Source organism: Talpa europaea (genome assembly GCF_964194135.1).
Source record: "Talpa europaea genome assembly, chromosome: 12".
NCBI lineage: Eukaryota > Metazoa > Chordata > Mammalia > Eulipotyphla > Talpidae > Talpa > Talpa europaea.
In genome coordinates, this window is record NC_140079.1 from 78,609,427 (window position 1) to 78,636,190 (window position 26,764).

Genomic DNA, 26,764 nt, shown 5'->3' on the forward strand with positions numbered 1-26,764 from the left:
TCAGCTGGCCACATGGTGCTGCTTTTCAGGTTAGGGGAGGGTAGCCCTGAGAGACAGCCCAGCTTGAAGCCTCTAACAGCTGATCACTGCCAGGGAGGCTCAGGGTGTCGTGGCCAGGTGGCTTCTGACCCTGTCAAGACCAGGCTTCCTCCCCACCTAGGGGCAGAGTCCAACAGGTCTTTGGCTGCCTCAGCCTCCCTTCCCATATTCCTAGAGCCCAAGAGCAACCCCTTTGCGTATGCCTGATCCTGACCCCAGGTAACCTTCTGGAAGACTGGCTGGTACCTGGTTTCCAACCACCCTTGGAGCTGGGGAAGCAGAGCAGGCCCCAATCAGGTCTGTGCCCTGGGCCATCTCCCCAGCAGGCCTCAGTTGGGTCCTCAAGCCAGTGTGTTGTGCATGTTTGGGACAGTGGTCCCTGCTCTCTTGTGCTCTGGGAAGTCTGATGTCACTTCTGGCCTGCAATCTCATTCTACCTTTGCTGTCCCCCATTGATGTGCCACGTGGGTGTCAGGTGTCTCGGATGCAGTATTCAGCAGCCAGCCAGGGAGGGGTACCTGTCCTTTCCCACCACCTTGGGCCTTCTCAAGTCAGAAGTGCGTCCCCCACCCCACTTCCTCATTGACAGGCAAGGAGTGTGCATGCGAGTGCATGCAGCAGGGGATGGGGCCACGTCTGTGCCCTACCTTCCTTCAGCTTTGCTCCTGCCCAGTGACAACTAACCACTGTCCGTGTTGCCTTCTTTAACAGCAACTTCCCTCCCCTCCTCCATCCCTTCACCAAAGGTCTTGGTACAACCAGCTGCCCATTTTGTGAAATTTTTATGTAGAATAAACATTTGTATCTGTACCATGCCTCTGCTCTAAATTTCTATCATGTCACATTCTTGTAACTTGGGGGAAGCAGGGGGGTCAGCGTATACGGCAGTAAGATAGAGGGACTCAAATGAAGCTAGTCCTTTTCCCACAAAGGACGTAAGCCTCTGGGCCCTCCTTTCGAGCCTGAATGTCTCACTCAGGGCTTCCTGAACACCTGGTGCCCAGTCTGCACCATGGGCCAGATGTACCCTCTTCCCATTTTCCCCAGAAGTTGAAAACGACCATTGGCTCCCCTCTTCCTATCAGCCTGTCAGTCCCCCGAACCCCTGTACAGGACCTGCCCTTCTGACAACTAATAACTGAGCAGGTGACAGGTGCTGGGCTGGTTAGCAGCTACTGATACAGCTGAGGGCCTTTGGGCTGGAAAATACCTTCAGACCAACGGGTGCCTCATGCTGGGCAGTGCCTCATGCTTAAGATCCCAGATACACTCCATCCTGCTCATCCTTTCCAACTTTGTCAAGTGTTACATAAGTTAAAGGAATGTGTTAGTCTTGCAGGCTAAAAGACTGCTCCAAACATTGAAGTTCTGTAAACCTACTTCTACCTCAGGAATCAAGTAGTAGCCCCCACCAAGAAAGGAACTTGAGAAATTTGTTTAGGATCAAAGAGCTAGAAAATGCTGGCGTCAAGAGTTCCACAGAAAGTGGTTTATTGCTTTTAGAACAAAATGTAAGATGCTTTATAACTTTAGTAAAGAAAATATTTTTAGAGCTTTATAGAACTTTTCTAAAACACTATGAGTTGAAGTAGGCGCGTCAACATAGAAACTTCCCAGAGGCAGGCGCCTAGGCTGGAGGCCACAGCTCACAACTGCGAACTCCAGGCGGTCCCATTGGCTTCAACTGCCTGCTCAGAAGCGGGGCTTGCGCTTGCGGCCAGTGTACTGAGTGTCAGGTCTGACTTCCCTGTAGCAAAAAAAAAAAAAAAAAAAAAAAAAAAAAAGTCAACAGGTAGGAGGAACAGTCTCAGAAAAAAGAACAAAGACCCCTGGGACCCCTTCAAACGTAGCTGAGTCCTCGGTAGCCACAAACCTTCCTCTACCCCACTCCTACCAGCCTGTTCCCAGTCCAGGTACTCACTTGCCCTGACGCCTGCGGCGCGCCTTCTTCTCCAGCACCCACTCCCGGCTCTTCCTCACCACCTCGCGCCTTGCAATCCTGTATGGGATCCTGTGCAGGAGACAGTTACGGGTCGGATGGAACTGTCTGGCAGGCACCAAGTTAATTCAGGTAGGAAAAACGGTGAGTTTCCCTGAGTGAGGTGACCTCAGGCGCCTCTTTTACAACAGAAGTTCCCACCTCTGGACATCCCCATTCCTGGTAATATGCACTGCGGGCAAAGCCAATGTTTAGAGAGAAGCTAGGTAAGAAGCCCACTTCTAAATGCTCATAGGCATTTTTATGGTATGTGACCATTTGTTGTTATACATATATCCTGCCTGTGTAGCAAGCAGGGGCCAAGCCATTTTGCAGACAATCTAGGCCAGGATCAGCTCACAAGTCTGACAGGATCCACGGAAAGCCTGAGGTCCCATGCCCACTGCTCCCACTAAAAGCCCTAGCCTGGCAAAGGTGATTACAACTGTCTGAGGTAGGAAAACAAGGCTGCCCAGCTTGTGGCAGTCCCGACAAAGACCCTCAAGGGCTGATCTTGGCCTCTAGCCCTGGCTGAGGAGAAAAGGGAACCCCACAGCCCCATGGGAGAGAGGCCCTAGAACAGGGAAAACCTGGGACCCCAAGCCACAGCCCCACCTGGCAATTGGGATCAAAGTGTTTCCAACATGACTCTCACTGTGGAGGCTGCCTGCCACCCAAGCAAGCACCTTTCATGGGCACTGACATGGCCAGCCCACAGATGTCACAAAATGGGTATAAACCTGACTTGCCCGTGAAGAGTCAGTGTCCAGGCCGTGGCAGAGACAACCCACACTGGGAAAAGTAAATGCCAAGTGGCCCAGGAGCAGCTAAGGGAACGCTGAGAAAAAGAAAAGCACAGGTGTAGGGAAAACAAAAGGGCAACCAACACACACAGAAGGTCCCCACCTTCTAGGCAAGAAGTACTAAGTGAAAATGAGGCACTATGAGAAGAGCAAAGGGGAATGTTAAAGGACAGGCGAGCCCTGGGTATGTGGGGTCACGGGTATAAGAAGGTGGGAGGGCCAGCTGGATGGCTGTGAATGCCAGCAAGGAGTATGTTTTCCCTTCAGGAAGTAGTAAAGAATCAAGTGAACTTTTTACCAAGGGGATGATGGCACAACATGGTCTTGGTGTGTATAAAGGAAGTGGTTCATGAAAATTTAAAAGGGCCCACAATGTGGAGGCAGCAGCCTGACATGCCAGGAGCAAAGCAGAAGGCAGTTGCAACTGGGGGCTGGAGATAGGGGAAGACTAATCCCTGGGAATCTGTGAGGGCCAGCTGGGGAGCAAGATGTGAACCACAGAAGAAACAACAGGGAGGAGTGATCGGGGGAAATGAAGGAGACAAGTGACAATAATGGGTGCCCTAGATGACAGGTGCCATAAGAGAAGTGGTCAGGGCCTCCCCTGGTGGCGCAGCGATTTGAGCGCTGGGCTGCGAGGCTGCCCGCAACCTCTGCAGCACAGGTTTGTTCCCTGGCCGTCGGCGAGGGTCCCACACACACACACAAAAAAAAGTGGTTTAGCATGGCAAATGCCACAGGTAGAATGGGTCTTTTGCAAGCAGATTAGGAGTGGAAGGGTGAAGGGCCAGGCAGGTGGCAAGGATTAAGGAGTGCACAGGTAAAACAAAGATGCAAAAGTAAAAAATTAGATAACGTTTAAAAAAAAAAGTTCTTCATCTGTTCATTTATAATATGTGGCCCAAGTGACACTAGACAGATGTGACAATACTCTGATTATCCTTCCAACAGACACGAGCCTCCTCCCCACCCCTCCACAAATCTGAGAACTTGAATAGAAAGAGCCTGCAGACCCAGGAAGACACAGCCTGCGCCAGGCACTGTGCTGAGCCCTGTACACATAGGCTCGCTACTCAACACACTGCCCAAGTGAGGGTATTACCCCCCTTTTATTTATTTATTTAAAAGGTTTATTTTTATACAAGAACTGGGGTACAGGCTAGAGGCGCAGGAGGGTGAGAAGATTCACCAGAGACAGAGCGGGGAGCAGCAGGAGAGACAGGAGAGATCTGCCCCGCCATATGGGAATCTCCCTGGCCGGCTGGGAATCGAATCAGCGCCGCAGAGGCTGCAGACAGCGTCACAGTGCTGCGCTCAACCTGCTGAGCCGACGGGGAGGCCTACCCTCCTTTTAAAGTAGATGAAAAATGAATGCTCAGATTACACAACTTACCCAAGTTTACAGTTAGGACAAATCGTCTGTAGACACCAGAATGAGGACAAGAGAGATCCTAAGATGGAAGGAGGGAGTTACAAAACTTGTAATTCCTCTGTCAAGTGGGAGCAAGTAATAGGGGCCTTATAGCAGAAAACATGTAGAAAAGCCCCCAAATCCCCAAGGGGAATGGGGCTGAAGAAGTTGAGAGGACCTGGGGATGGGGGGTAAGAGGCCAAGGAGTCAGATGGTATAAATTCATGACGGACACATGGAACATTAATGATTTTCTCCAGTGGGTCTTCGAAACTCAAGAGGAAAAATGGACAGAGAATGAATGTCTTAAAGGTCTTTGAGATTTTTCCCTCATATTAATCAAAACTAAGAAATAATCTACTCCTTAACTACCTTATTATTAATTATTCATTCAATAAATATCAAGTACCTTTTACTAATAAGAGTCTTCTGATATTGGATATACCAATCCTTACCAAGTTTTCATTCCAGTTGGGGATACAAATAATAACCAAGTAAACAAATACATGATTTAGAGCAAGAAAGGTGTTAAAGAAAATAAAGAACTCAACAGGTTAAGACACTGGCTTCCCTGGTGGTGCAAGGGGTTAAGCACAGCACTATGAAGCAATCCACAGCCTCTGCAGCACGAGTTCCATTCCGGCCGGCCAGGGAGCAACCTACATGGCGCAGCAGCCCCTCCTGTCTTGCCCGCGCACACCTCAGCAGTGTATTTCAGTCAGTCTGCTTGTTCTGTTCCCCACTCTGTCTCTGGTGATCCTCTCACCCCCCACACCTCTGGCCTGTACCCCAGTTCTTATATGCATAAATAAATCTTTTTAAAAAAAAAAAAAAAGAAAGAAAAACGGAAGACACGACTTACATTTTTAAAAAATTAAATGAAATGCAAATAATCTTGCTGTTGCGCAGGAAATAAACTGAACGAGGCAAAGACTACAAGTGGGGCGGGGGCCTCCCTGGTGGCACAGCGGTTGAGCGCTGGGTTGCGAAGCTGCCCGCAGCCTCTGCAGCACTGGTTTGATCCCCGGCCACCAGTGAGGGTCCCTCATGGCGTGCAGACCTCTCCTGCCGCCCACTGCTCCCCTCAGCAGTGTGCTTCATCAGTCTGCCTGTTCTGTTCCCCGCTCTGGTGAATTCTCTCACCCTCCCACGCTTCTGACTGTACGCAGTGCTTATATAAATGAATGAATGAATGAATCTTAAAAAAAAAAAGACTGCAAGTGGGGAGACAAATGAGGCAGCTCTTTAGTAACCCAGGAAAGGGCTGTAGTGACTGAGACCAGGTGGGAGTAGGGAACAGGGTTAGAATCGGGATATACACTGACAGTAGAGCAGCTGGACTCGCTGATGGACCAGACTGACTAGACGTCAGATATAAGGAAGACAGGAATGATAGATTGATAAAGAAAGGAGACAGGTTTGGGAGAGTATATTCCACATCTGTGAAAGTGCAGGTACAGAATTTAGAAGGTGATTCGGTAATCAGAGATGGTGTTGAAATCAAGGATATAAATCTGGGAGTGATGAACCTGTAGCTGATGTTCAAGGCAGCACAGATGGAGATGGCGTCCAGGCTGTGCCTCCCAACAGAAGCAGCCTTCAGGGAGGACTGAGAAAGAACAGCCAGTGAGATTAAGAGAAAACCAAGATAGAGGGTAGAGGGCCAACTGAGCAAAGTGTTAAGGGAAGAAATGTCAGTCAGAGTCAGTACCTACAGAACAGGCAAGTTAAGATGATGACAGAGAAGGGGGGGGGGGGGAAGTTTCAGAAGTGACCAAAGATTTGGCAGGGAAGATTTGGTGGTAGCCTTGACAAAGAACAGTTGTGATGAGACAGCATGAGCCAGGGAAGAGAACTGGAGAATGGCAGGGGAGGAAACAAGAGTAGGTATGAAGAGTGCCCTTATAAAGGGAAGCCATAATGGGGGAAGGGAATACAGGGGTGTAAGTAAGTAGACGCTACTGTGGGGTCAAGGGAGGATCTTAAAACGGGAGACTATGTCATGTTTGTATGCTGATGGGAGTGAGCTAAGAGACCAGAGAGAATGCAAGAAAGGGGAGAGCCACAGCAGCCAAGAGGCAGGGAGAAGACAGCTTACCAGGCATAGAAAGGGTGACAGCAGAGAGGAAGTGGTTAAGACTACATTGCTGCCACCAGTGTCCAGAAGGCCATCAGTCACCCAAGCCTGAAGAAGGAGCAAGCATAGTCCCAAGTGGCTCCCCAGTTCCATCACCACCTCAGTATTATTACTGCTGCATCTGAACTGGAAAGACTTGGAGAAGCAGAGAGAAATGGAACAGTCTTGCCACTGCCACTTTGCTTCTGCCATGTCTGGTGAACCTGGTGGGGCAGACCCACACCTTAGGCACGGCTGAGGAATTGCTTTACCTCTCATTTGTGAAAGTGGACTCCTGGGCGTCCTCTTCGTCCGTAATCTCACTCAGCCCCTACAGAAACCAAAGTGCTCTTAGATCTCACTGAAGATCTTTCAATCCCTGAGCCCTCCCACAGGTACCAGGTTCAGTCCCAAAAGACATGTGCCTGCAAACTCAGGGTCCCTCACCTTTGGCAGAAAAGTCGAAGGCCCAGAAAACAGACAGAGGTAGAACCTGAAACAATAGAGAGCAGAGTGAGGGCTGGATGTGACAAGTCCTCAGCCTTTCTACCATTAATAAACAGGTGCAGAAAGTGACGTTACCCAACCCGGCACTACTCTGGTTGACTTGTCATTGACCTGCGCTCTGCAAGAACCACATGGCCACCCTCCCTGCCATGACACAGGCAGCACACCAGCGCCCAGCACTTACTTCTTTGCTTTGGCGCTGTTGGGGAAGTCCACCACCACACCACCAGTGAAACCAGCCTTGATGGCTTGGGTAGTGATCAGCTCCAACTGAGGAGAGAAAGGCAGTGAGTCAGTAAGACAGCTTCCCGCTCCGGGCCCCTTCAGAAGCCAGTCTGTTCCCAGCACAGACCCAGCCTGGGAAAATTGAAGGTCTTCTGTATCAGATTGTTCCCAAATCTAAGTCCTCAAAAGTGACACAGAGCAAAGTGCAGGCTATAAGCGGCTGTGGCAAACATCTCCCTCGGGGGAGTTATATAGAATGTGCAATTCCCCTAGTTCTCACTTTTTAGCTCAGGGAGCCATCTCCTCTGTTAAAGCTCAGGAAATGAATGACCAGCAAGTAGGAGGCAAACCCATTCACGTTATTAGTCAGAGACAGCTGACCATTTGTCTGTCCGTGTCTCTGCCTACCTCCCCTCATTCCTCTTGCATTACACTCCACAGAAACAACTGTTGATATTTTCACCCTCCACCCCCATTTATTTATTTGGTTATGGAAATTACCAATTTCCTATCATCTGTATACCATTTATCCATCAAGAGAAGACAAATGCCCTCCTACCCCACCCCCACAGACACCACTGCTCTTCCTTAGGATGTCAGGTCATAGAACATGCCATCAAGAGCCACAAGGACCACTCTTGGATTCTTACTCCCTCCTTTCCCACCAGTCAGCATAAGGTCCTTTTCAGACACTTCCCAAAAGCAGGAGGCAGGTGAGAGGAGTAAGATAATTTATCTTTCTGGGTTCCATTCCTCCCTGCACCTCTGGTAGCCAAGGGCTCACCTGCTCTGAGTTCTCAGGGTACAGCTGCAGGACGGCTCGGGCTCCATGGACCTGCAAGCAACAAAAACACGGCTCTTACAATTATGTCAGACACTCTTCCTTGTTGACAAATTATTTGAGTTTCCAGAATGGTGCAAGACACTGTTCTGAGGACTAGAGAAACAGCCAGGAATGAAAGAGCCCTGGAACTTTTGGAACTCACATTTTTATGGGGGAGGCAGTTTAATTTACAGTAGTGATTACTATAAATAATCACTACCAAAAAGTAAAGGGATGGTAAGTGACAGATTTTACTTTTGGTTCAAGGAGCCCTCTCTCTGAGGGACACTTTGAGCTGAGGTCTGAATGGAGTGGGGAGCTGGCAACTGAAACATGAAAGGGAACAGCATCTCAGCAGAGAAGGCAAACAGGAAGGCCCTCAGAATTTCAGGATCAACTCTGGTACATGAGTGGGAGAGAAACCACGTAATGCATAAGACCAACCAGCCACCTGCAGGAACAATCTACCCTTGGAAAACAGGTGAGGTGGGGAGGCTAAGGGGACCAAGAAACAGCTGAATCTTTCAAAACAGCAGAACTCATTTAGGAATTAGAATCGCAAACTATCATCTAATCATAATAAATGATGGTAACACATTGATTATAGAGACAAGACCACCCTGCTCCTCATCTGAAGAGGCATTGGTTGGGGGATGGGATACAGAGGGTATTTGGAAGACACTCTAGAAGGTAGGTCCTCTATGACCTGGATACAAGGTCCCTGGCCTCACTCTGAGTCCATGTCCCCAGACTAATTTCTGATTAAAACTAAGCATTGTGGACATAGGAACTTGATCAGTCTCAGACTAGCTGCATTATATTAGGGATTGTCAGCCCACTGAGTCTCTTATTTAGGCCAAGGACCTGGACAGATGTCAACCACAATAGGAGCCCTCCACCCAATGCTCAGCCCCATCTGAATGACCTTCCCCTGGGACAGCTCTACTTCACAGTCTATCTGCCAGGCAAGAAAAGATAGACAGACAGACAGCTGGGGAGATTTCATACTCACCAGAACAGAATAAAGTGAAGAAAAAAAGCAGTACAGGCGCTTTGCAGGATTGTCAGACTTCTTGTTGGCATTACAGAGCCATTGTACAGCAGAAATGCTAAAAAGAGAAGGGAGCTAGTCAGGAAAGGGACCAACATATTGCTCCCCCTGCCTCTCCAAGACTGACACCAGACATCCCAGGTAAAGCACACAACTCCCTTTTTGGGATGCACAGGCTCACTCCAGGTTACTACTCTACACAATGGACCAAAACAGGATGCACAGTCAGTGTTATGCTGCCAGTCCAAAGAAACCTTGTTTCTACATGCATCTCAAGTTTACAATTATTCAGCATGTCATGGCTGTCTCTGCCACCAACCCCTTAATTCTCTCCCTCTGATCAAGGGAAACATGCTTTATAGTACTGTATAAAGTCATTCATTCACTCCCCTGAATCATCTCTTCCAGCTGTACCTGTTAATGGTGTTCACAATCCTCAGACTTAAAATCACAAGGAGTTAAAGCCTTCTTTCTGGCATTCCCTCCCTCATCGCTGTGCACACATATCCACAGAAACCCAAACTCTTTGTCTCCCACTGCCTCTCCCAGCTTTTACTTCCCTCCACCACTATCCTAATCTCATTACAGCCTTGATTGCTTCAACAACCTAACTTTTTTCTCCTCTCTCTTCTCCTAAATAATCTGTCTAAAACACAGACCTGACCTTGTTACTCCCCAGCTCCCAAGTGAATGAAGCCCAAACTTTAGGATGGTATGAAAAGTCTTCTAGAAACCAAGGCCACGCAATCTCATGCTCCACAAAATCTCTCATTCATCCCTACTTTCTGTCCAACTCCTTTCCTCCTCCACTTTTGTGCCTTTGTGCACACTGGTGCTTCACTCAGAAAGCTTGTCCTTGACTATCCAAATTCCTCCCAGTCTTTTAAGACCCAACCGCTACCCTTTCTCCTTTTCAAGGCTACCCTGTTATCTTCACAGCTCTGGTGAGTCCCATGACTCCCTAGTGCATACCTTCAGCCTGGTGTTAGTTGAATGGTCTACCTCTTATAGCACCTAACCAATCATGGGGAGACTTAAAAACAGGGACCATGTTTCACTTCCGAACTCCACAGCAACTTGTACAATGTCTTACATATAACAAATGTTTTTTAAAAAGTGTGTCAGGGCCTCCCCGGTGGTGCAGCGATTGAGCGCTGGGTTGCGAAGCTGCCCGCAGCCTCTGCAGCGCTGGTTCAATTCCTGACTGCTCCCCGGCCACCGGAGGAGGGTCCCACATGGCACGCAGACCTCTCCTGCCGCCCGCTGCTCCCCTCAGCAGTGTACTTCGGTCCTTCTGCCTGCTCTGCTCCCCGCTCTGGCTCTGGTGAATTCTCTCACCCTCCCGCGCTTCTGACTGTACCCAGTGCTTGTATAAATAAATAAGCAAATCTTAAAAAAAAAAAAAATTATCACACCATCTCTCCTCTTAAAAACAAACTAAAAAATAATTATTCCTAAAGCATACGGACCACACTGCTGGCCTTTTTTCTGCAGTTAAGAACACCTCACTAACCTACAGAAACCAACTGCTATGCTAGGAAATGTTTCTTTTTTCCCCTCATTTTCCCAGATATAAACTAATCCCTTACACCCAAGCAGAAAACTCTTCAAACCCAAATTTTTACTACTCACTCAGCTCCCTATTCTACATCTGCATGCTACTACTCAACCTATGACCACAGAAGGTCTCCCTCCAAGGGATTAAACTATGACTTCTTCTCCTACTTCCTACCTCCATCCCATCAAAAAGAGCCCAAAGGAGACAAAGAACTTCACATATGTAACAGTAATGTCAATGTTGTAAGATCCATTATCAAAGTACTAACTAAACACTTAAAACCTGGCTCTGATGACCTAGAATGGACTCCTATGCCACTGAGGAGATTGGAACAATCTGCGCCATTCTCCACGACAGAGCACTTCAAAAAGAAGGCAACAAGATGGCTGCTGAGCACAACGAGACAGCTGCTAAAGCCAACAAGATGGCTGCTGGGCACAACGAAACTGCTGCTGAGGTCAACAAAATGGCTGCTGGGGCCCACAAAATGGCTCCCAGAGGCTCAGAAAATTACCACCACCCTCACCACCACCACCACCCCCACACACACACCATAAAACATATAGAGAATCTATACCCAGTGGAGTCTAAACCTGGGAGTGCAAGATAATCACAGGAGTCAACAGATTTGAAATATAAAAACAAATGAACCTTTTTCGGCCTTGTTCTGCGAGGTGTATACTCTTAGTATCAAGTTTGACTTTGCAGCACAGCCATGTTTCAGAAGCATTGGTCGATAGGACTAAAAGCAGGCTGTAAAGATTCTTACCTGATACAACCATCAAAGGAGCCCGGTTTGAATGGAATGCCTTGGCCCATGTCCCCCAAAAGCAGGTCTCCCTCCGTGTCTCGGTCCAAGGCTGCATCTATGTTGGAGAAAATATGTCAGGAAAATAGACATGCATAGCTGCTCCAAACTCAAAGAGGATAATTTACCCCAGTGCCGAATAGGACATACTTACCCAGCATGGCAGGGCTGATGTCAATACCCACCCAATAGTGCCCCTCATCTGAGAGATAATCTCCACTCAGACCAGAACCACAGCTGGAAGACACAATCAAAAAATGGACTCAACAGTGTGATAGCAAAGACATTCCACCACTTGGACAATATGAACTGAAGGCGAGGATCTCACCCAATATCCAAAAGGTAACAGGGTTGACCCTCAGGCAGATTAAGGAGCTCCAGTGCTCGCCCCGCCATCTTGGTCTGGACATCAATAATCCGTGAGCTGGGAAGGCAAAAACACCAGGTAGTGTGTAACGGGTTCCTGGACTAAAACTTCCTCCAGAGCAAAAACAAAAACAAAAAAAAGCCAAAGACGAGAAAAGGAACAGGCATCCTGGAGTACTCTTTCCTGGTTAACCAAGTCAACTACAAGTATTTAAAAGTGATACCAAAAGTCCAGATAATTCAGCAACATGTTATTTTGTTTGACATATATTTTAATGACACAGCTATAAAGCTCACATGAAGCTAAGTGATCACTTAGCTAATGACCAGCCACTGGCTTTTTTTTTTTTTTTTTTTTAAATGATTACAAGAACAGGTACAGGCCAGAGGTATGGGAGGTGAGAGGATTCACCAGAGACAGAGTGGGGAACAGAACAGGCAGACGAACCAAAGTACACTGCTGAAGGGAGAAGCGGGCGATTAAAGAGAGTTCTGCTGCGCCATGTGGGTTGCTCCCCGGCAGGCCGGGGATTGAACGGCACTGCAAAGGCTGCAGACAGCTTCACAGCGCTGCGGTCAACCCCTTGTGCCACTAGAGGCCAGCCATTGGCTATCAGCCTTTGCTGTTATATTACTTAAGAACATTTTTTCTGAAAGAATTACCCATCACAGTTACTCTTGTAAGAATCAGTGCTGCACCACAAAAATCTCTAGCAATGCTATCCAAGAGGAATAAAACACAAGTCACATAGGACTTTCAAGTAGCCATCACTAAGAAGAAATTAAGTGCATAAAACTAATGGCTAACCCCAAAATACCTAGTAACATTTTACAACCCAATATGTTCTAAATATCATTTCAACACAAAATCAGTATTTTTAAATGATGACTAAGATATTTCATATTTTCTTCACACTAAGTCATCCCAACTAATGGCTGATGGTTACTGGTTACCATACTGAACAGAGTAAGTCTAGAGTATATCTGTTTTTTCCAAGATGAAAAGAAAGGATCATACATAAATGTTTTCAAAATGCCTAATACAGGGCTCTGCACACTGGAAAAGTTTTTATCTGCAACATAATGACGCTAGGGTTAGAGATTTTGTCTTGAACTCTAACTTGAACGAAAACAGTTATCTGTGGAATCTTCTACAGAGAGGTGTATGAGCAAGGGTAGGCTTGCAAGTCCTGGCTCCAGCCTTCACCTGTGAAATAACTTCGGAGTTATACTATACTGCCAGTTGTCGGGGGAATTTAGTGAGGTACTGTAAACAGCTACACACAGCAAGCATTCTATGGGTAACATTTCCTTCCCCCCAACAGCACTACCCGCTTACACGTACCCACTGCCTCCTGACTGATTCGCCCCATGCTTAACACGAGTTGTCATTCAACTTTGAAAACAACCCAGAAAAAATAGGTGTGTTCACTCCCATTTCAATTCTAACTTCTGAGGCCCAGAAGGTTTGGCGGTTTGCTTAACGATGACTTTATCAGAAGAAGTGGGCTCGACCCGGGTCCTTTCCTTCTCCCACCCCCAAAATTCTGTGTGCTTTCCAAGCAAAGCCCGCAATCTGGGCCACTCGCCGGTTCCCGACCCCGACGCCGCGCCACATCCAGGCTCCCCTCACTTGCGCACGTATTTCCGGGCTTCATTCTTGTCATAAAACTAGGGAAAACAGAAAGAAAAACGGGAGTGATTAAAGATGAGGATTTCCTCTAAGAGGAAAGAGGGGTGCCCGCAGACTGCAGGTCTCACCAGCTCCGGGGGGCCGCCGTGCTCCGGTCTCCGCCCGCGACACGCCATCGGCACACTCCAGGAGCCCTTGTGGCGGCGGCGTCCCACGAGTCCGGCTTTTATGTCATCGACTCCGCGACGCTCTCAAATTACGCATGCTCCGCCCCTCTCCCCGCCTGCCTTTTTACTCCATTGGCTAGAGGACCCGCCCGCTGGGGCCAGCGCGCACCTTCGATTGGCCAGTTCACCTCGCACCGCCCACCGTATCATTCAAGATGGCAGCCAAGAGCGATCCGAGGTGGCCGCCGCTGTTACTGTGGAGACTGTGGCAGGCCCGGGGGGCTCCACGAATGCCGGCGCCGGGCCTGGGCCTCGAAGCGAGGACGTACTCCCGGGGCGACGGCCCCTACTCGCGCACGGCGCTCTACGAGCTACTTGGCGTCCCCTCCACAGCCACGCAGGCGCAAATCAAGGCCGCCTACTACCGGCAGAGCTTCCTCTACCACCCGGACCGCAACTCCGGGAGCGCCGAAGCGGCGGAGCGCTTCACGCGCATCTCTCAGGCCTACGTGGTGCTGGGCAGTGCCACCCTGCGTCGCAAGTATGACCGCGGCCTGCTCAGCGACGAAGACATGCGCGGACCAGGCGTCCGCCCCACCAAGACGCCCGCCGCCGACCCGGGTTCGCCCTCCGCGCGGCCGCCCGCCTCTCGGCGCCCCAGCGGAGGTCAGACCGCACCGGGCGCCAGCCGCACCATCTTCGACTTCGACGCCTTTTACCAGGCGCACTACGGAGAACAGCTAGAGCGCGAACGGCGCCAAAGGGCCCGGCGTGAAGCCCTTCGCAAGCAGCAGGAGGAGCGGGCCAAGAAGGGCTTCCAGTGGGACGAGACCCGGGACACAGCTTTCGTTTTCCTTCTCCTCACACTCTTCATCCTCGTCGGCTTTCGTTTTTAATGGAGAGAGGAGGCAAGGGGAGCAGCCCCAGCCAGCCTCCAGAAAATGGCCTTTCCACTCCCTGGAACCTTTTGCCTTCCATAGTCTACCTCTTCTGGGGTCCGAGAAGGAACTGCTCTTCCGTTCTTCCCCACCTGTCCAACTTGGCCGTTGACCTGCACAACCCTCCCCTATGCTCCAGAAAAGGAAGCTTTCCGATGTCTAAGAAAGAGGCCCCATGATGAACAGCCCTGAAAACCCGAGATTGAAGGGTTTTCTGGGGCCACTCCCAGATGTTGGTTTCCCGATGTTGTCAGTTTCTGGAACACATGGTCTGGCTTTATTGTAAAGCTCTGAGCAAGAGGTGTGTGCTCCTGCCCCAAATTGTACCGTGGGGTTCCTCTGTAACCTTGAAACGTGCAATGTGACCAATTGTTGGCTGCCAAAAGAAAATTTCTGGGTTGCACCTCCCTTGTCTTTCTGTGAGTTTCCCAAGCCACAGGTGAGACCTAATGTAGAATATGAATGTGATTTGTGGAAACCTTGCCATTCTTCTGTGGTCCGCCCCAGGCCCCACCCCCTGTTTCTGTTGGTTGCATGTAGTAGTGGGAAAGCAAAGTGGGCTAGTATAAGGATGAGTGTGCCCAAGCCCATACTTATCTCATGTGTGACCTTGAAGAATTTACTGTGGGCATGATACCAGTGAAGCACAGCATTGCTTTCTAAGTGTTTCACACTTTATGATTATTATTGTTAATCAACACCTAAAATATGATGCTAGTAGAGCCAAGTTTATCCTTTTGCCAGCCAACCCATTACTAAATGCAGCCCACCCACCCCTCCCAGAAATAGAACAGTAAACTGGGAGTTTAAGTGTGACCCATCTTCTGTTTAGCTACAGTGCTTATCGCAGGCCCCATAAGTCACGTCCTTGAAACCAAGTTGCTTGATGCTGTGGGCAACTTGGGGAGTGTGTAGATTACTCCTCAGTAGGACCACTGAGGAACAGGCAGAAGGCACATGGTGGAATTAGATTTATTTTTTCTTTTTCTAATTCCTGTTAGTCATGAACTTGGCTAGAGCTGTAGTAGACAGACTCTCAACTCCCGTAGTTACTACATGTAGGGAGTGGGCTGGCTGTGACATTGTACGGCTGTAGCTGAGCGTAAGGCTGTGGAGTAGGAAGACTTTTGCAAGAAATCTAACACAAGGATGAAGGCCTAAGGGTCAGGTCTAAACAAAGCCAGAGGTGCTTTGGCATATTCCATCAATTCCCGTACTTAATACTTTGTATAAATTGGGGTAAACGCACAACTAGCTCAACATGAATATCTCGGAAGCCATTTGATTCTCTACCTTTAACGGTCTGGAGCAAACTTGTGGGCACAGCTTTGCAGTGATCATACAATTTAGTCATAACAATTTAAGCACACTCTGGTTTAGACATCCTGGGCTCAGTTGGGGGGAGGAAATATGTACTTTCAAAAAGAACATTTAATGTTATGTCTTAGAATATAAACTATAGAAAGTGAAGCTGAGTAAAATGTACAGAAACTAATCCTCTCCCAAGCAGTTGGGGTATAACTGAATGTTCTATTAAAATGTCTATCAAAAGAGGCTGGGTTCTTTTGCATTTAGTTTGTAAAAGCATTTGTGGTCTATAATAGCTGGGATCTTTCTCAAATTTGTTTTCTCAGTGAAGATCACAGCCAAGAACCTTCCCTAGGACCCTAGAACCTGAAAGTACATAGAGAGTGCCAGAAGGTTGGCAGAAGGATAGGGGGTCCAGACTGTGTGAAACATCTGTAACATAACAGAACTTTCCATGCAACTAAAAGCAGGGTATTCGAAGTTGACTAGCCTTTCAACTCTGTGCCTCTCCTTAGGCTTTTCTTTAAGCCAGAACTAACCTCTGAGAGACCCATTCCCTATGTTCCCTAAAACTGACTCCAGGCTCTTCCTGGAAGGGAAGATGTGTAAGAGGCTTTCCGAAAGACTGACTCCATGGTAACGTTTCTCCCTTCTCCCATCCTCCCACCACACACTGGGGATTGTCCTAGGTGTTCCCTTTCTCTGCCTCTTACCTGCTCTTAGGAAGAGAGGCTGAACCAAGCTGTGGACATTAGCCCCAACCTTGTGGGGGTTGTTCCCCAATTCATGATTGTGAAGAAAGGTTCAAGCACGCTTAGCCTTAGTCCCTTTTCTCCTTTTGATCACAAACAAAAACAAAACTCCCTAGAAGTTTGAACCTGGACTCAGCAATTGGGACGAAGGGGGCCCACCCTGCCCCAGGGTAGGAACGGAGGGGGGTACAAGCAAAGTACCAACTGAGTGAGCAGCATGCCTGGATCTAAAGGGGAAGACCCCGACATGGCAGGAATCACAGGTATACATATCTAGGCAATTGCGATACTGCCTTTGGATTTGATCAGGACTTTTATTTCCCCTGAGCCAAACTGCTTTCCCCACTCTGTTGCCCTTTATTTCTGGGTTACATAGATCCCAGTGCTACGGGAGTAGGATTTCTTGTTTCAGAGGTTCTGACATTTCACTCACTGAGTGCACCTTGCCCGCTGAAATGGCACCAGCCTGAGCCAGGATGAAGGAGAACAGCCTACCTTAGGCCAATGTCCACTCGTTATTGACTCCATGTATGGCTCATTATTATGGCCACAGTTTGAGGCTAATGCACGATGGGTGAAGCCCACATGAGTGGCCACCAGTCAATTTGGGGGAAATGTTGGGGCATGGGGGAAACTTTCTCAGAACTTCAGGCTTCCTGGAGGTCACTAGACACTATGAAGGGAGGCAGAGAGAAGTGACAGCTGGTCAGTGCAACTTCACTCTCAAGTTTAGTGTGCTAGAAAAGTGAGCTCTAACCTGGTCTTCGTCTCCTTTCAGTTCCTCCACCCTGAGATGAGGTTTCACACTGCCACCTGCCCATGAACAGGATCACAGGGAGAGGCCCACCTCACCTGCCCCAGCTGGGCCCTCACACCTGGCAAGATTCATCATCATTTGTCCTGAGGTCAGAGTGTCACAGTGAACCTAGTTCTCTTACCCTATCTCTTAGAGCTGTCTGAATCTGGAGTCCTGTCACTAGTCTTGAAGTGGGTTGGCCTTCCCATTCTACTTTTACCCCTTTAATGTTCACACTGTCTTTTGTGGGAGGGAACTGCCCTCAGACAAAAGAAGAGGAGAACCAAGAACGAACCAAGGTTCACAGTTCTCAGGCTACAGACAACCTGCATGGTGTTTGGCAATGGCTAGCACGTGTCTTAAAATAACTAGCCAACATTCAAAACTTAGGAAACTTTGCATTCAAAGGTAGATTTCTGACTTCTCTCAAGAAATGACAAGTTGTACTACCATCAACTTCACTCATATGCATGTTTTAGCACCTGGAAGTAGCAGTAATATCTGTCTTTGAGACAGGACATTGCTCCCCAATTCACTGCACTCCCACCAACAGAGGGAAAGTGTAAAAGACCTTGACTCACATACTTGCATCATTTTGCCCACAGTAGAGAAATCTCTATCCCATGTCTATCGAGAGAAAACAAAAGGATCGTGCATTTCCAGAAATATGGGGGAAGGTGAATTTCTTTGTGGTAATAGATGGCTTTGCACCTCTGTCTCCTTTGTGACCCCAATATACATTTGAATTTGCAGGTCCCTAGGCTACAGCATATGCTGCTACAAGAACTCACACTTTTTGCAGGGAGGCAGTGTAAATCCTATTTGCATTGTGGAATAAGAAGAATCTTTTGAAAAGGCTACAGCCATGGTAAGGTCCTCAACAGAGCCAGGTAGAGTATAGTAAAGCCAATCCTTACACTCAGTCTTTTGTGTAAAATCCTTATATAAATTGATGTAAACACTGCAGCTAGTCCACCTTGATCTCTTGGAAACCATTTGAGTCTCTAGCCTTAGGGTCAGGGGCAAGTTCTTAGCCATGGCTTTGCAGTTACCAAATGATTCAGTGGTAAAGATTTAAGCCCATTTTTGTTTAGGCCTACTTAGCTTGGTAAACCTTGATTGACAAAAATGCATAATGTCAGTTCCTATTTGGAAAACAAGGTGGGAAGCTTAGGAAAATAAGCAGAAAGTAGTGATTCTGAAATAAGTAGGTGTACACAACAGACTTGTTTTGTTTTTTTGTTTGTTTTACATTTTAAAAGGACAGGTTTATTAGGAAAAGAGAGGTACCTGCATAGTCACAGGCAGGCAGAGAGCTCCATAACAGACTTTCTTGAGGGACAGTAACTTTTTGGGTGTTTTTTTTTTTTTTCAAATGGGGTAGGAGTTTTGTTATTTGGACCATTTTCTGTTTGGGTTTGTTAAAGTACTTGTGGTCTGTAATAGGTGGGACTTACTCATGTAGACCTTCAAGTTTATTGTCTCTCATAGAGGACAATAGCCAGGAACAATCCCTGGGGCCTTAGAACCTGGAAACAAAGTTCTAGAGGGTTTCAGGCACAAGACCTTCCAGAACATTCTGTGTACCTTCAAGCAGCAGCGTTAATGAAGTTTATTAAACGTCCAACTAAACCTTTCCCATGGTCCAGAACTAGGCCCACTCCACTCTCATGGTGTCTATACCATGACCTCAGGTGTTTTTCAGACTGGAGCTAAACACTGCGGGCTTTGTTTCCTGTCCCCTTCAACAATCTGAGCATTTAGAGGAAGGTGAGGGGAGTGGAAGGATTTTTGAAGGATCACATTTGGTTCCTCCCTTGCCTGGGTTTCTTTCTCTTCTTGCCTGTCCTCGGAAGGGGAGGATAAACCAGGCTGTGGACATTAGCCTCTGCCTAGAGCCTGCTCCCCAATTCATGACAGTGGAGGAAGACTCAGACATGCCCAACGACCTTTCTCCTTTTGGTTACAATGAAAAACACTCTGGAAGCATGAACCAGGAATGCAAGGCCAGGGTAAAAGATACCCAGTCTGTGCTCTCAGCCCAGGTGGTGCTGAGAGTGTGGGAGGTCTCTAGGGCTGCTCCGTCTTGTCATCTCAGGCAGGCACACTGTGGTTCCTGTGTCCCTCAACCTCCAGCATCTCAAGTGCTCGCAGTGAGCTGAGTACAAGAATCAAGGCAATTGTGGATGGGGTGGGCACTTGGTGCCTTGTGCCCCTGTCAGAGGTAAATCTGACTGCCTGGACGTGAAAGTTCAAATGGGGCAGTACTTCCAGCTCCTGCCAGAATCTCTTAAGCTCCCACCATGAAGTTGCTCAGGCATTGCTCATGCGAGCATCTTTGGGGATGGGAGGATGGGAACCCTCTACCTTTGAAGCAGCCCTGACTTCAGAGCCTCATAGTCAACCAAAATCTGGCTTCCTATGGTTTCCACCCATTTTTCTAGGCTCTGACCTCTAGCTCTTGGTGAACCATCCTGTAGAGATCCACACATAACACATTCATGAATCTCAATCAGGTCCCTCCACGGTTCCTTGTTGGAGGGAGTCCCAGTCCTCTCTTATCATCATTATTCCAAAGGTGCTGTTTTGAGGATCACCTCACAGCGTAAAACTTCAGTGAAAAGTAGAGACAACCCAGCACCTCCTTCTTTCCAGATGGTTCTAGCCTGTTAACATTGACCAAGATCACATTAGCTTCCACAGCACTCTGACTGTCCTCTCCTACTGGCAGGACCTTCCATGCCTCCCTGCCAAACTACATCTCATTACACTTGACCTAAGCTGTTCCAGGGCATGTTCCTCCTCTCCCATCTTCTTGTCCCACACTCATCAGCACAGCTGGCCACCTAGTGTTTCCCCCTAGCTGAAGATAGATACTTGCAACCCTAAGGGATCTCCCCTCCTTCACTCAGTGGGGGTGGTCACTTGGCAGGCCAGAGAAGGAGCAGCAGCATCCTGATGGGGCTTACGGGCAACCCAAGGAAAGGTGCATACAGGTGCGGCAATTGTAGAACAGTGGTGGAGCAGTGTGCTTTGGCCAGAAGTGCTGGGAAGTTAAGAGTTAGGAAAGACTCCTGCAGTTGGTAATCAGAGAAGGCTTCATGGAAGAGGTAGGAGCAGTGCTGGATATGAAGGACAGCTGTGCTTTGGATGGGCAGAGAGGGAGGGAGGGCATCTCAAGAGTAGGAAGTGCAGGAGCTGAGATGTAAAGGCTGTAACAGCAGAGTGGCTGGTTGAGGGAGCAGAGAGGAGTCGGGGCAGCAGCATCATCCTCATCATCACATTTATTGACGGCCCCTGGGAGGCGGGGCTAGGGACAGACATACAAAGACAAGGACCTGCCCTCAAAAAGGTTCCATTCTAAGGAGACGGGGACAGAAAAATACAGAATGGTTCTTTCCTGGGGATGGCCGACTCTCACCTTGCAGGTCAGAAGCCCCTGGCCTACCTTGCCCAGGGTCTGGAGCATGAGGGGGGCACATAGTAGGTCCAGAGCCATGATATCCCTAGCCCCACAGCTGGGGCCTCACCACCTGGCTCCCAGGCGGTGGACCCCAGGACTGGGGAAAAAGTAGGCTCAGGACACAATGGAATACACTCCTGTCAGCCGTGGCATTGTGCTCGCCCAGTGGAGTGGCAGGGTGCTGGGCCCCTTGGAGGAAGCAGGCGTCTTCCCAGGCCCCCAGGAGGAAAGTTCTTTCATTGGGACTGTCCCATCACCCGAGAGGCCCCAGCCAGGGAGAAAAAATGGCAGGGTTTCCTCAGTACTAGAGGCATAACACCCTGCCCACCCCACCAGGGCCCTCTCTCTGGGCATCTTCCAGGTGACCCTCCTCCCCAGCTCAGCCTCCAGGGCCAGGGCCTGCCTGAGGCCAGGGGGAGGGGCCTGCCCCTCCCCCCACCCAGGCAGTGGGGGAGGAGGAGGAGCCACGTTATCAAGTTTGTCTGGGCCCCCCTTTGGGGGGCCATACCCTGGATCCTACCGGTGGGGCGGCTCTGGCTGCGAGGGCCGAGGGCTCAGCAGAGGGGCTGGGCCAAGGGGGCACCCGGGGGAGCCCTTCAGAGGGGGCACTGGGCGGGAGTCCAAGGGGGGCAGGCTCCGGGGCGCTGCTGGTGGCCCCCGGGAGGCCCCGGTGGGCAGGACAGCTGCAGCAGGGAAGGGTCTGGGGGGATCCACAGCGGCGGTGGGGGCAGGCTGAGCAGACCTTTCCCGGCGCCGCAGCAGCTCCTGCAACTTCTCCGCCTGAGTCCGCCTCAGGTGGGCCAGGGCTCGCCCTCGCTGGAAAGCAGGCAGGAAGGCCTCCAGGCTCTGCTCCCCCAGCAGCAGCTGCTCCATCTGCTCCTGGGACAGGAGAGAAGGGACAGCTTGGGAGGATGACCAAAGACCTCACCCCCCCAACCCTGAACCTCTCCAACAAGATCAGCCCTCGACTGGTGGGTGGGGCACCTGAGTTTCAGCCTTGACCTGCCTCTGACTTGCTGAGTGACTGCGGACAAATGTCCTCTACTCAAGCCTTGATTTCTTTACTACACCAAACCTGCTGGATCAGAGATGAGGCTGGATCAGAGATGGGAACACACTTTAGGTGTCTCTCATCAAGGCCAGGGCCAGGACCTGTCCCCTACTTCCTTTCACTCACTGAGTTCCCAACCCAGCGCCAAGAAGTCTGTCCCAGCAACTCTATGGAAGAATGAAAAAGGGGTGATGATAGGATGGGTGTCCCTCCCTGACCCAGGCCCAGCCACCCCTCCCCTCACCTCAGCCTCCTGCTCAGCTTCTTCCAGCTCAGCCTGCAGCCAGCCCAGCGCGCAGTGGGGGCTCCAGCGATGCATGCTTTCCTCTGAGGGCCACAGAGGGACAGAGTGAAAAGCCCCTGCCCTCAGGGCCTGCGTGTGAGTCTGTGCTTCCCTCTCCCTCTCTGGAGCCTCAGTTTCCTCATCTGCACAATGCCCATGTGATCAGTTTGTTGCACCTCCCCCCCAGTCCTAGTGCAAAAAAGTAGGGGCTTTGTCACCTGGAGTACCCCAGGTCCTTGGGTATTGGGGTGTTTCCAGCCTGGCTCTGCTTACTTCCCAACTCAGCTTTCCAGGAGTAGCAACCCTCCATCTTGCCCAGGTCCCACCCTTCATAGCCTAGTGCTTACTTCCCCAGGCCAATAGGGAAGTGGCCAACTGCCCCCACCCCTGGCGGCTCTCCCAAATGTCCCCTCACCCAGTCGCTGCAGCTTGTCCGCACAGCTCTCAGCCACCTCTCGAAGTTCCTGGTACTTGATGGCCAGGGCAGCCCGGCCCATCTCCAGGCGGGGCCGCAGTGCCAGGTTCTCCTTGGCTAGTGCGTAGTTGGAGGCCAGGCATGCCTCGCGCTCCAGCTGCAGGCCCTGGAACTGCCCGCAGAGAAGAGCCAAGAGGCCAACTTAGGGAGTCGGCCCACATCCACCTACTACCAACCCGGGCCACAGGGCTCAAGGGCCAAGCCGAAGACACCCCAACCTGCTGGAGGTAAGCCAACAGGTGGAAGGATTGCGGGCCAGACCCAGCTTTGCCCCGAGCACCCTCTCGGCCTTAGTTTCCTCTTCTACGAAGTGAGCTAACCACATCTACCTTATAAGGTTGTTGTGAGACTAAAGTGAGGAAAACTGTGAAGGCCTCTACAAATGTTAGTTAATTTTTAATTTTTCAATTAATATGTCTGCTCAGGTCCCTGAGGAGTCCCCCTCCCTCTTCTGTCCCATTTTCCATGCATGGGCAGCTTCCTCTCATTCCAGGCCTTTGTCTGCTTCCTCCTCAGGTGTTTGTGCTGAAAACATTCCCACCCCCAGCTCTAACTCTCTAAGAGTGATGTCTTCACCCCGTCCCTGCATAGTGCCTCCTCATGTCACCCTCTCTTCCCTTCATTCCTCCTCCTGCCCTCCAGTGGAAACCCCACACCCCAAGGAATACACACCCCCTTTTCTTCCCTGATCCCCTAGTATCTGCTCCCAGCTTTCCTTCTTTTGCAGAAAGCAGATCCCTTGCTTTGCCTGGCCCTGGAGAATGCTTTTTCCTTCTGTTTCTAGGAGGGCCAAGCCTCCCCTCCCTGCCCCTGGAGAACACACTACCCTCCATCTGTCCCCTATAGGATGCACATGCCCCTCCTGCCTGCCTCCCTCCAACATACACTTTCCCTTTTGCTCCCCAACAGACAAGCAGCCCGGGCCTATCTCCTGTGAAATATACAACTTTCTCTTATGGTGGCCTATGGAATACACACCTCAGCTTTCAGTACCCCTCCCCAATGGAAGACACAAAGCCCCCTCTTGCGCCCCAGGATGCGACCATCCCCCTAACTGTCTCCCCCAGGTGTCAGGCCCCTAGTTTTCCCTATGGAAGGCGCCTCCCCTTTCTGGCCCTATAGAATGTGGGTGTGAGAGCCAGGGCCCCCCACAACATAGCCACCCAGCCACCCCCCCACCCCGGCCCCCGGAACACACCTCCCTGGAGCATCCGCTGTAGGACACGCCTCGCGGCCATCCCGGGGGTGCACAAGTACCTCCCTGGGTCTCCCGCACCCCACCAGCCCCAGGCCGGCTCCGGGAGCCCCCACCCCCGGGGGCAGCTCCGCCGGGCCCACTCGTACGTGCCAGGCTCCCGCGCCCACCAGCAGCCCAGCGGCCGGGCCCGTGCGGCCCTTCAGTCGGTCGGCAGGTCCGGCAGGCCGCGGCCCGTCCCCCGCGCCCCCCGCCCGCGCCCCCCGAGCTACCTTCCTGCTGAGCCGCACGATCCGGTCCAGCTTGGGCTCATCTTGAAGCAGGTCCCGGAGCTGCCCGGTGCTGAGGATCCCAAAGCGCCCCGGGCTGCCGGGCTCCGGCCCCGCCCGCGCCGCCCGGGCCCGGTACATGCCGCCCGCCCGCGCCCCCAGCTCGGCTGCTGGCTCGGCCCGCTCGGCCCGCTCCGCCCCGGCTCCGCTCCGCTCCGCTCCGGCTCCGGGATCCGGCTCCGGCTCCGGCCGTGCGCACCGCTCCGCCGCCAGGGGGCGCCCCGCCCGCTCTTAAAGGGGCCGCGGCACAGGGGCCTGGGGGTGGGGCGGGGAGGGGGCGGGCCGCACCCCTTCCCACCCAGGCCTGAGCCCTGCCACCCCACGCAGGGCCTCTCACCGCCGCGGATCGCCGAAAAAACCATCCTCCTATAGCGAGCCTGACGTCTGAGGCCTCCTCTCTGCGCACCCCTTCGCCAGGTTGTCTTTCACCACGCCCCCAGGCGTTTACAATTTGCAGGGCTATTTCACATTTCCCCCCTTGGATTCGCACAACAAATTTCTGAGTTTGGCTGGGCTCCAGGAACTCCTACCCTACTCCTAACACCTTCCCCTAGACCTCATTTTTCTCTTCTGTAAAACGGGGTGATGATGAACAGTGTGAGGGTTAGCGATCGTGAATATGATTGCCTTGCCTGTAATACGTGAATACCTAATGTGAGTTATTGTTATTGGAGAGACGAGGAAAAGGTTGACAGGAATGATGTCACCTCTTCACAGTCACATTATGGGGACAGACAGTCGCAGTTCTTCAGGTCTGTGCAGTGTCCCCAGAGCACATGAAGCCTCCCTGTGCTGGGCACTAGGCTAGGTCCCTGGGGGCATTGTCTCTGCCCTTGGAGGGTTCATGGATTAAGGCAGAGTCACATTTTCACCCAGCTAACTCTAGTACAAGACAGAATGGCAGGTGTCACCACATGATCTCTCTCTCTATGATGCTCATGTGGAACCAGAGGATATCACCTTGTTTTCACAAGTAGCCTTGGCCAGTGCCATTGTCTCGAAAAAGGCAAATTAAGCCATTTGCCTAAAATGGCAATGAGTGTGTTCAATTTTGCCACATTGTTAAGAAAGAAATCAGAAAGGCTTCCCAGAGGAGGTGACATTTGAGCTGGGTTTTGAAGGATGAGGAGTTCTGAAGTCAAAGGAGAAAATAGTGAAATTCATAGCCAAGGCAGAGGGGCAAAGGCAAGGAACCCAACAAGGACTTTCCTAATCCAATCAGAGCACATTGGGCACGATGGAAATGTCTGAGAAAGAGACAAAATTGGTGGAATTGGACAAGATGGGTTTCTTGACAGACTGTCAAAGCAACACTTCTTCCACATTTTTATAACTGCAGTTGAGTTTTCTCCTTCAAGATTGAGTTGGAACATCACCACCTTCAGGAAGTCCTCTCCACTGTCCCAGGCTGGGCTGTGTGCCTCTCTCCTCTGGGCTCCCACAGTCCCTGTTTTCCCTCTCTCATGGCCCTGGGCATTATCAAGAAACACAACCCACTTCCCACTTCCCTGGCTGCGATCTCCCTGGTTCTATTCTCCCTCCCCAGGACCCACCATTTCCAGCTCTCCTTCATCCCTGCCTATCCTTACTACAAACCTTCCTCACCCTAACAGGTCCTGGCAGGGTCTAATGGGATGCTCTTCCCTCAGCTTGTCCCCTCTTTCTCACAACCCCACTTTGCTTAGTCCCACTGGGGGCCCCTGCTGAATGCCTCATAATAATGTCCCTACACTCCTCAGTCCCCCAAATCCAACCCTGCACCTCTCAGTAGATAACTCCATAATTCTACTGAAGAATTCTACTGGGGAAGCTTCTGCCACTTTTTGCCTCTGGATTTTCTCTACATCCGCCTCTATTGACTGATTTCACTTAGCATAGTATCTTCAAGGTTCATCCATGTTGTAGCATGTGTCAGAATTTTATTTCTTTATAAGGCTGAATAATATTCCATTGTATATCTACAGATTACTTTTTATGGCTAAATGGTATTCCATTGTATGTATATAGCACAATCTATTTACCCATTCATGAGTTGTTTCCACTTCATGACTCTCATGAATAATGCTGCTATGAACATTCGCATACAAGTTTTTTTTAAGATTTATTTATTTATGCATACAAGAACTGGGGTACAGGCCAGAGGTGTGGGGGGTGAGAGGATTCACCAGAGACAGAGTGGGGACCAGAACAGGCAGATTGACTGAAATACACTGCTGAGGGGAGCAGCGGGCGAGTCAGGAGAGGTCTGCTGCGCCATGTGGGTAACTCCCTAGGTGGGGATAGAACTTGTGCTGCAGAGGCTGCGGATAGCTTCATAGGTTGCATCTTAACCCCTTGCGCCACCAGGGAGGCCCCACATACAAGTTTTTGTGTGATATGTTTTCATTTCTCTTGGTTATATCCACGGGAGTAGGTATATGATAATTCTTTTTAATCTTTTTTGAAGAATGGACAGACTGTTTTCCAAAGCAGCTGCACTATTTTACACAAATGCTACAATGCATAAAGGCTCACTTGTCTTCAACACTTGTTAATGTCTATCTTTTTTATTATGTCTCTCCTAGTGCATATAAATGATATCTTGTGATTTTGGTGTGCATTTCTCTGCTAACTAATGATTTTGAGCATCTTTTCATGTGCTATTGGTCACTTTTATCTCGTGTTTCGAGAAATATCTATTCAAATCCTT

General features: G+C 50.2%; 3 protein-coding genes across 5 annotated transcripts; 1 reads left to right on the forward strand and 2 right to left on the reverse strand.

The window, feature by feature from the left end:
* Positions 1-1,495: 1,495 nt before the first annotated feature.
* Positions 1,496-13,494, reverse strand: BUD23 (BUD23 rRNA methyltransferase and ribosome maturation factor; the record flags this gene model as incomplete). Of its 2 annotated transcripts, XM_084250876.1 has the most annotated exons (12): positions 1,496-1,786; positions 1,961-2,050; positions 6,620-6,678; positions 6,795-6,840; positions 7,039-7,124; positions 7,864-7,914; positions 8,915-9,011; positions 11,281-11,377; positions 11,474-11,556; positions 11,648-11,743; positions 13,319-13,356; positions 13,447-13,494. In XM_084250876.1, the coding sequence occupies 12 exons, from the start codon at positions 13,492-13,494 to the stop codon at positions 1,732-1,734; spliced, it is 846 nt and encodes a 281-aa protein (XP_084107002.1). In that variant the 3' UTR covers positions 1,496-1,731. The 2 variants fall into 2 exon arrangements, with proteins under 2 accessions (XP_084107002.1, XP_084107003.1); XM_084250877.1 differs by lacking the exons at positions 6,620-6,678; positions 6,795-6,840.
* Positions 13,495-13,665: 171 nt separating this feature from the next.
* Positions 13,666-14,381, forward strand: DNAJC30 (DnaJ heat shock protein family (Hsp40) member C30; the record flags this gene model as incomplete). Its single annotated transcript, XM_084249190.1, has 1 exon — positions 13,666-14,381. Exon 1 carries the CDS (start codon positions 13,701-13,703, stop codon positions 14,379-14,381), a length of 681 nt encoding a protein of 226 aa, XP_084105316.1. The 5' UTR covers positions 13,666-13,700.
* Positions 14,382-21,258: 6,877 nt separating this feature from the next.
* Positions 21,259-24,156, reverse strand: VPS37D (VPS37D subunit of ESCRT-I; the record flags this gene model as incomplete). 2 transcript variants are annotated; one of them, XM_084249349.1, is made up of 4 exons in its annotated part: positions 21,259-21,621; positions 22,038-22,120; positions 22,492-22,663; positions 24,019-24,156. In XM_084249349.1, the coding sequence occupies 4 exons, from the start codon at positions 24,154-24,156 to the stop codon at positions 21,259-21,261; spliced, it is 756 nt and encodes a 251-aa protein (XP_084105475.1). The 2 variants fall into 2 exon arrangements, with proteins under 2 accessions (XP_084105475.1, XP_084105476.1); XM_084249350.1 differs by lacking the exons at positions 22,038-22,120; positions 22,492-22,663.
* Positions 24,157-26,764: the final 2,608 nt, after the last annotated feature.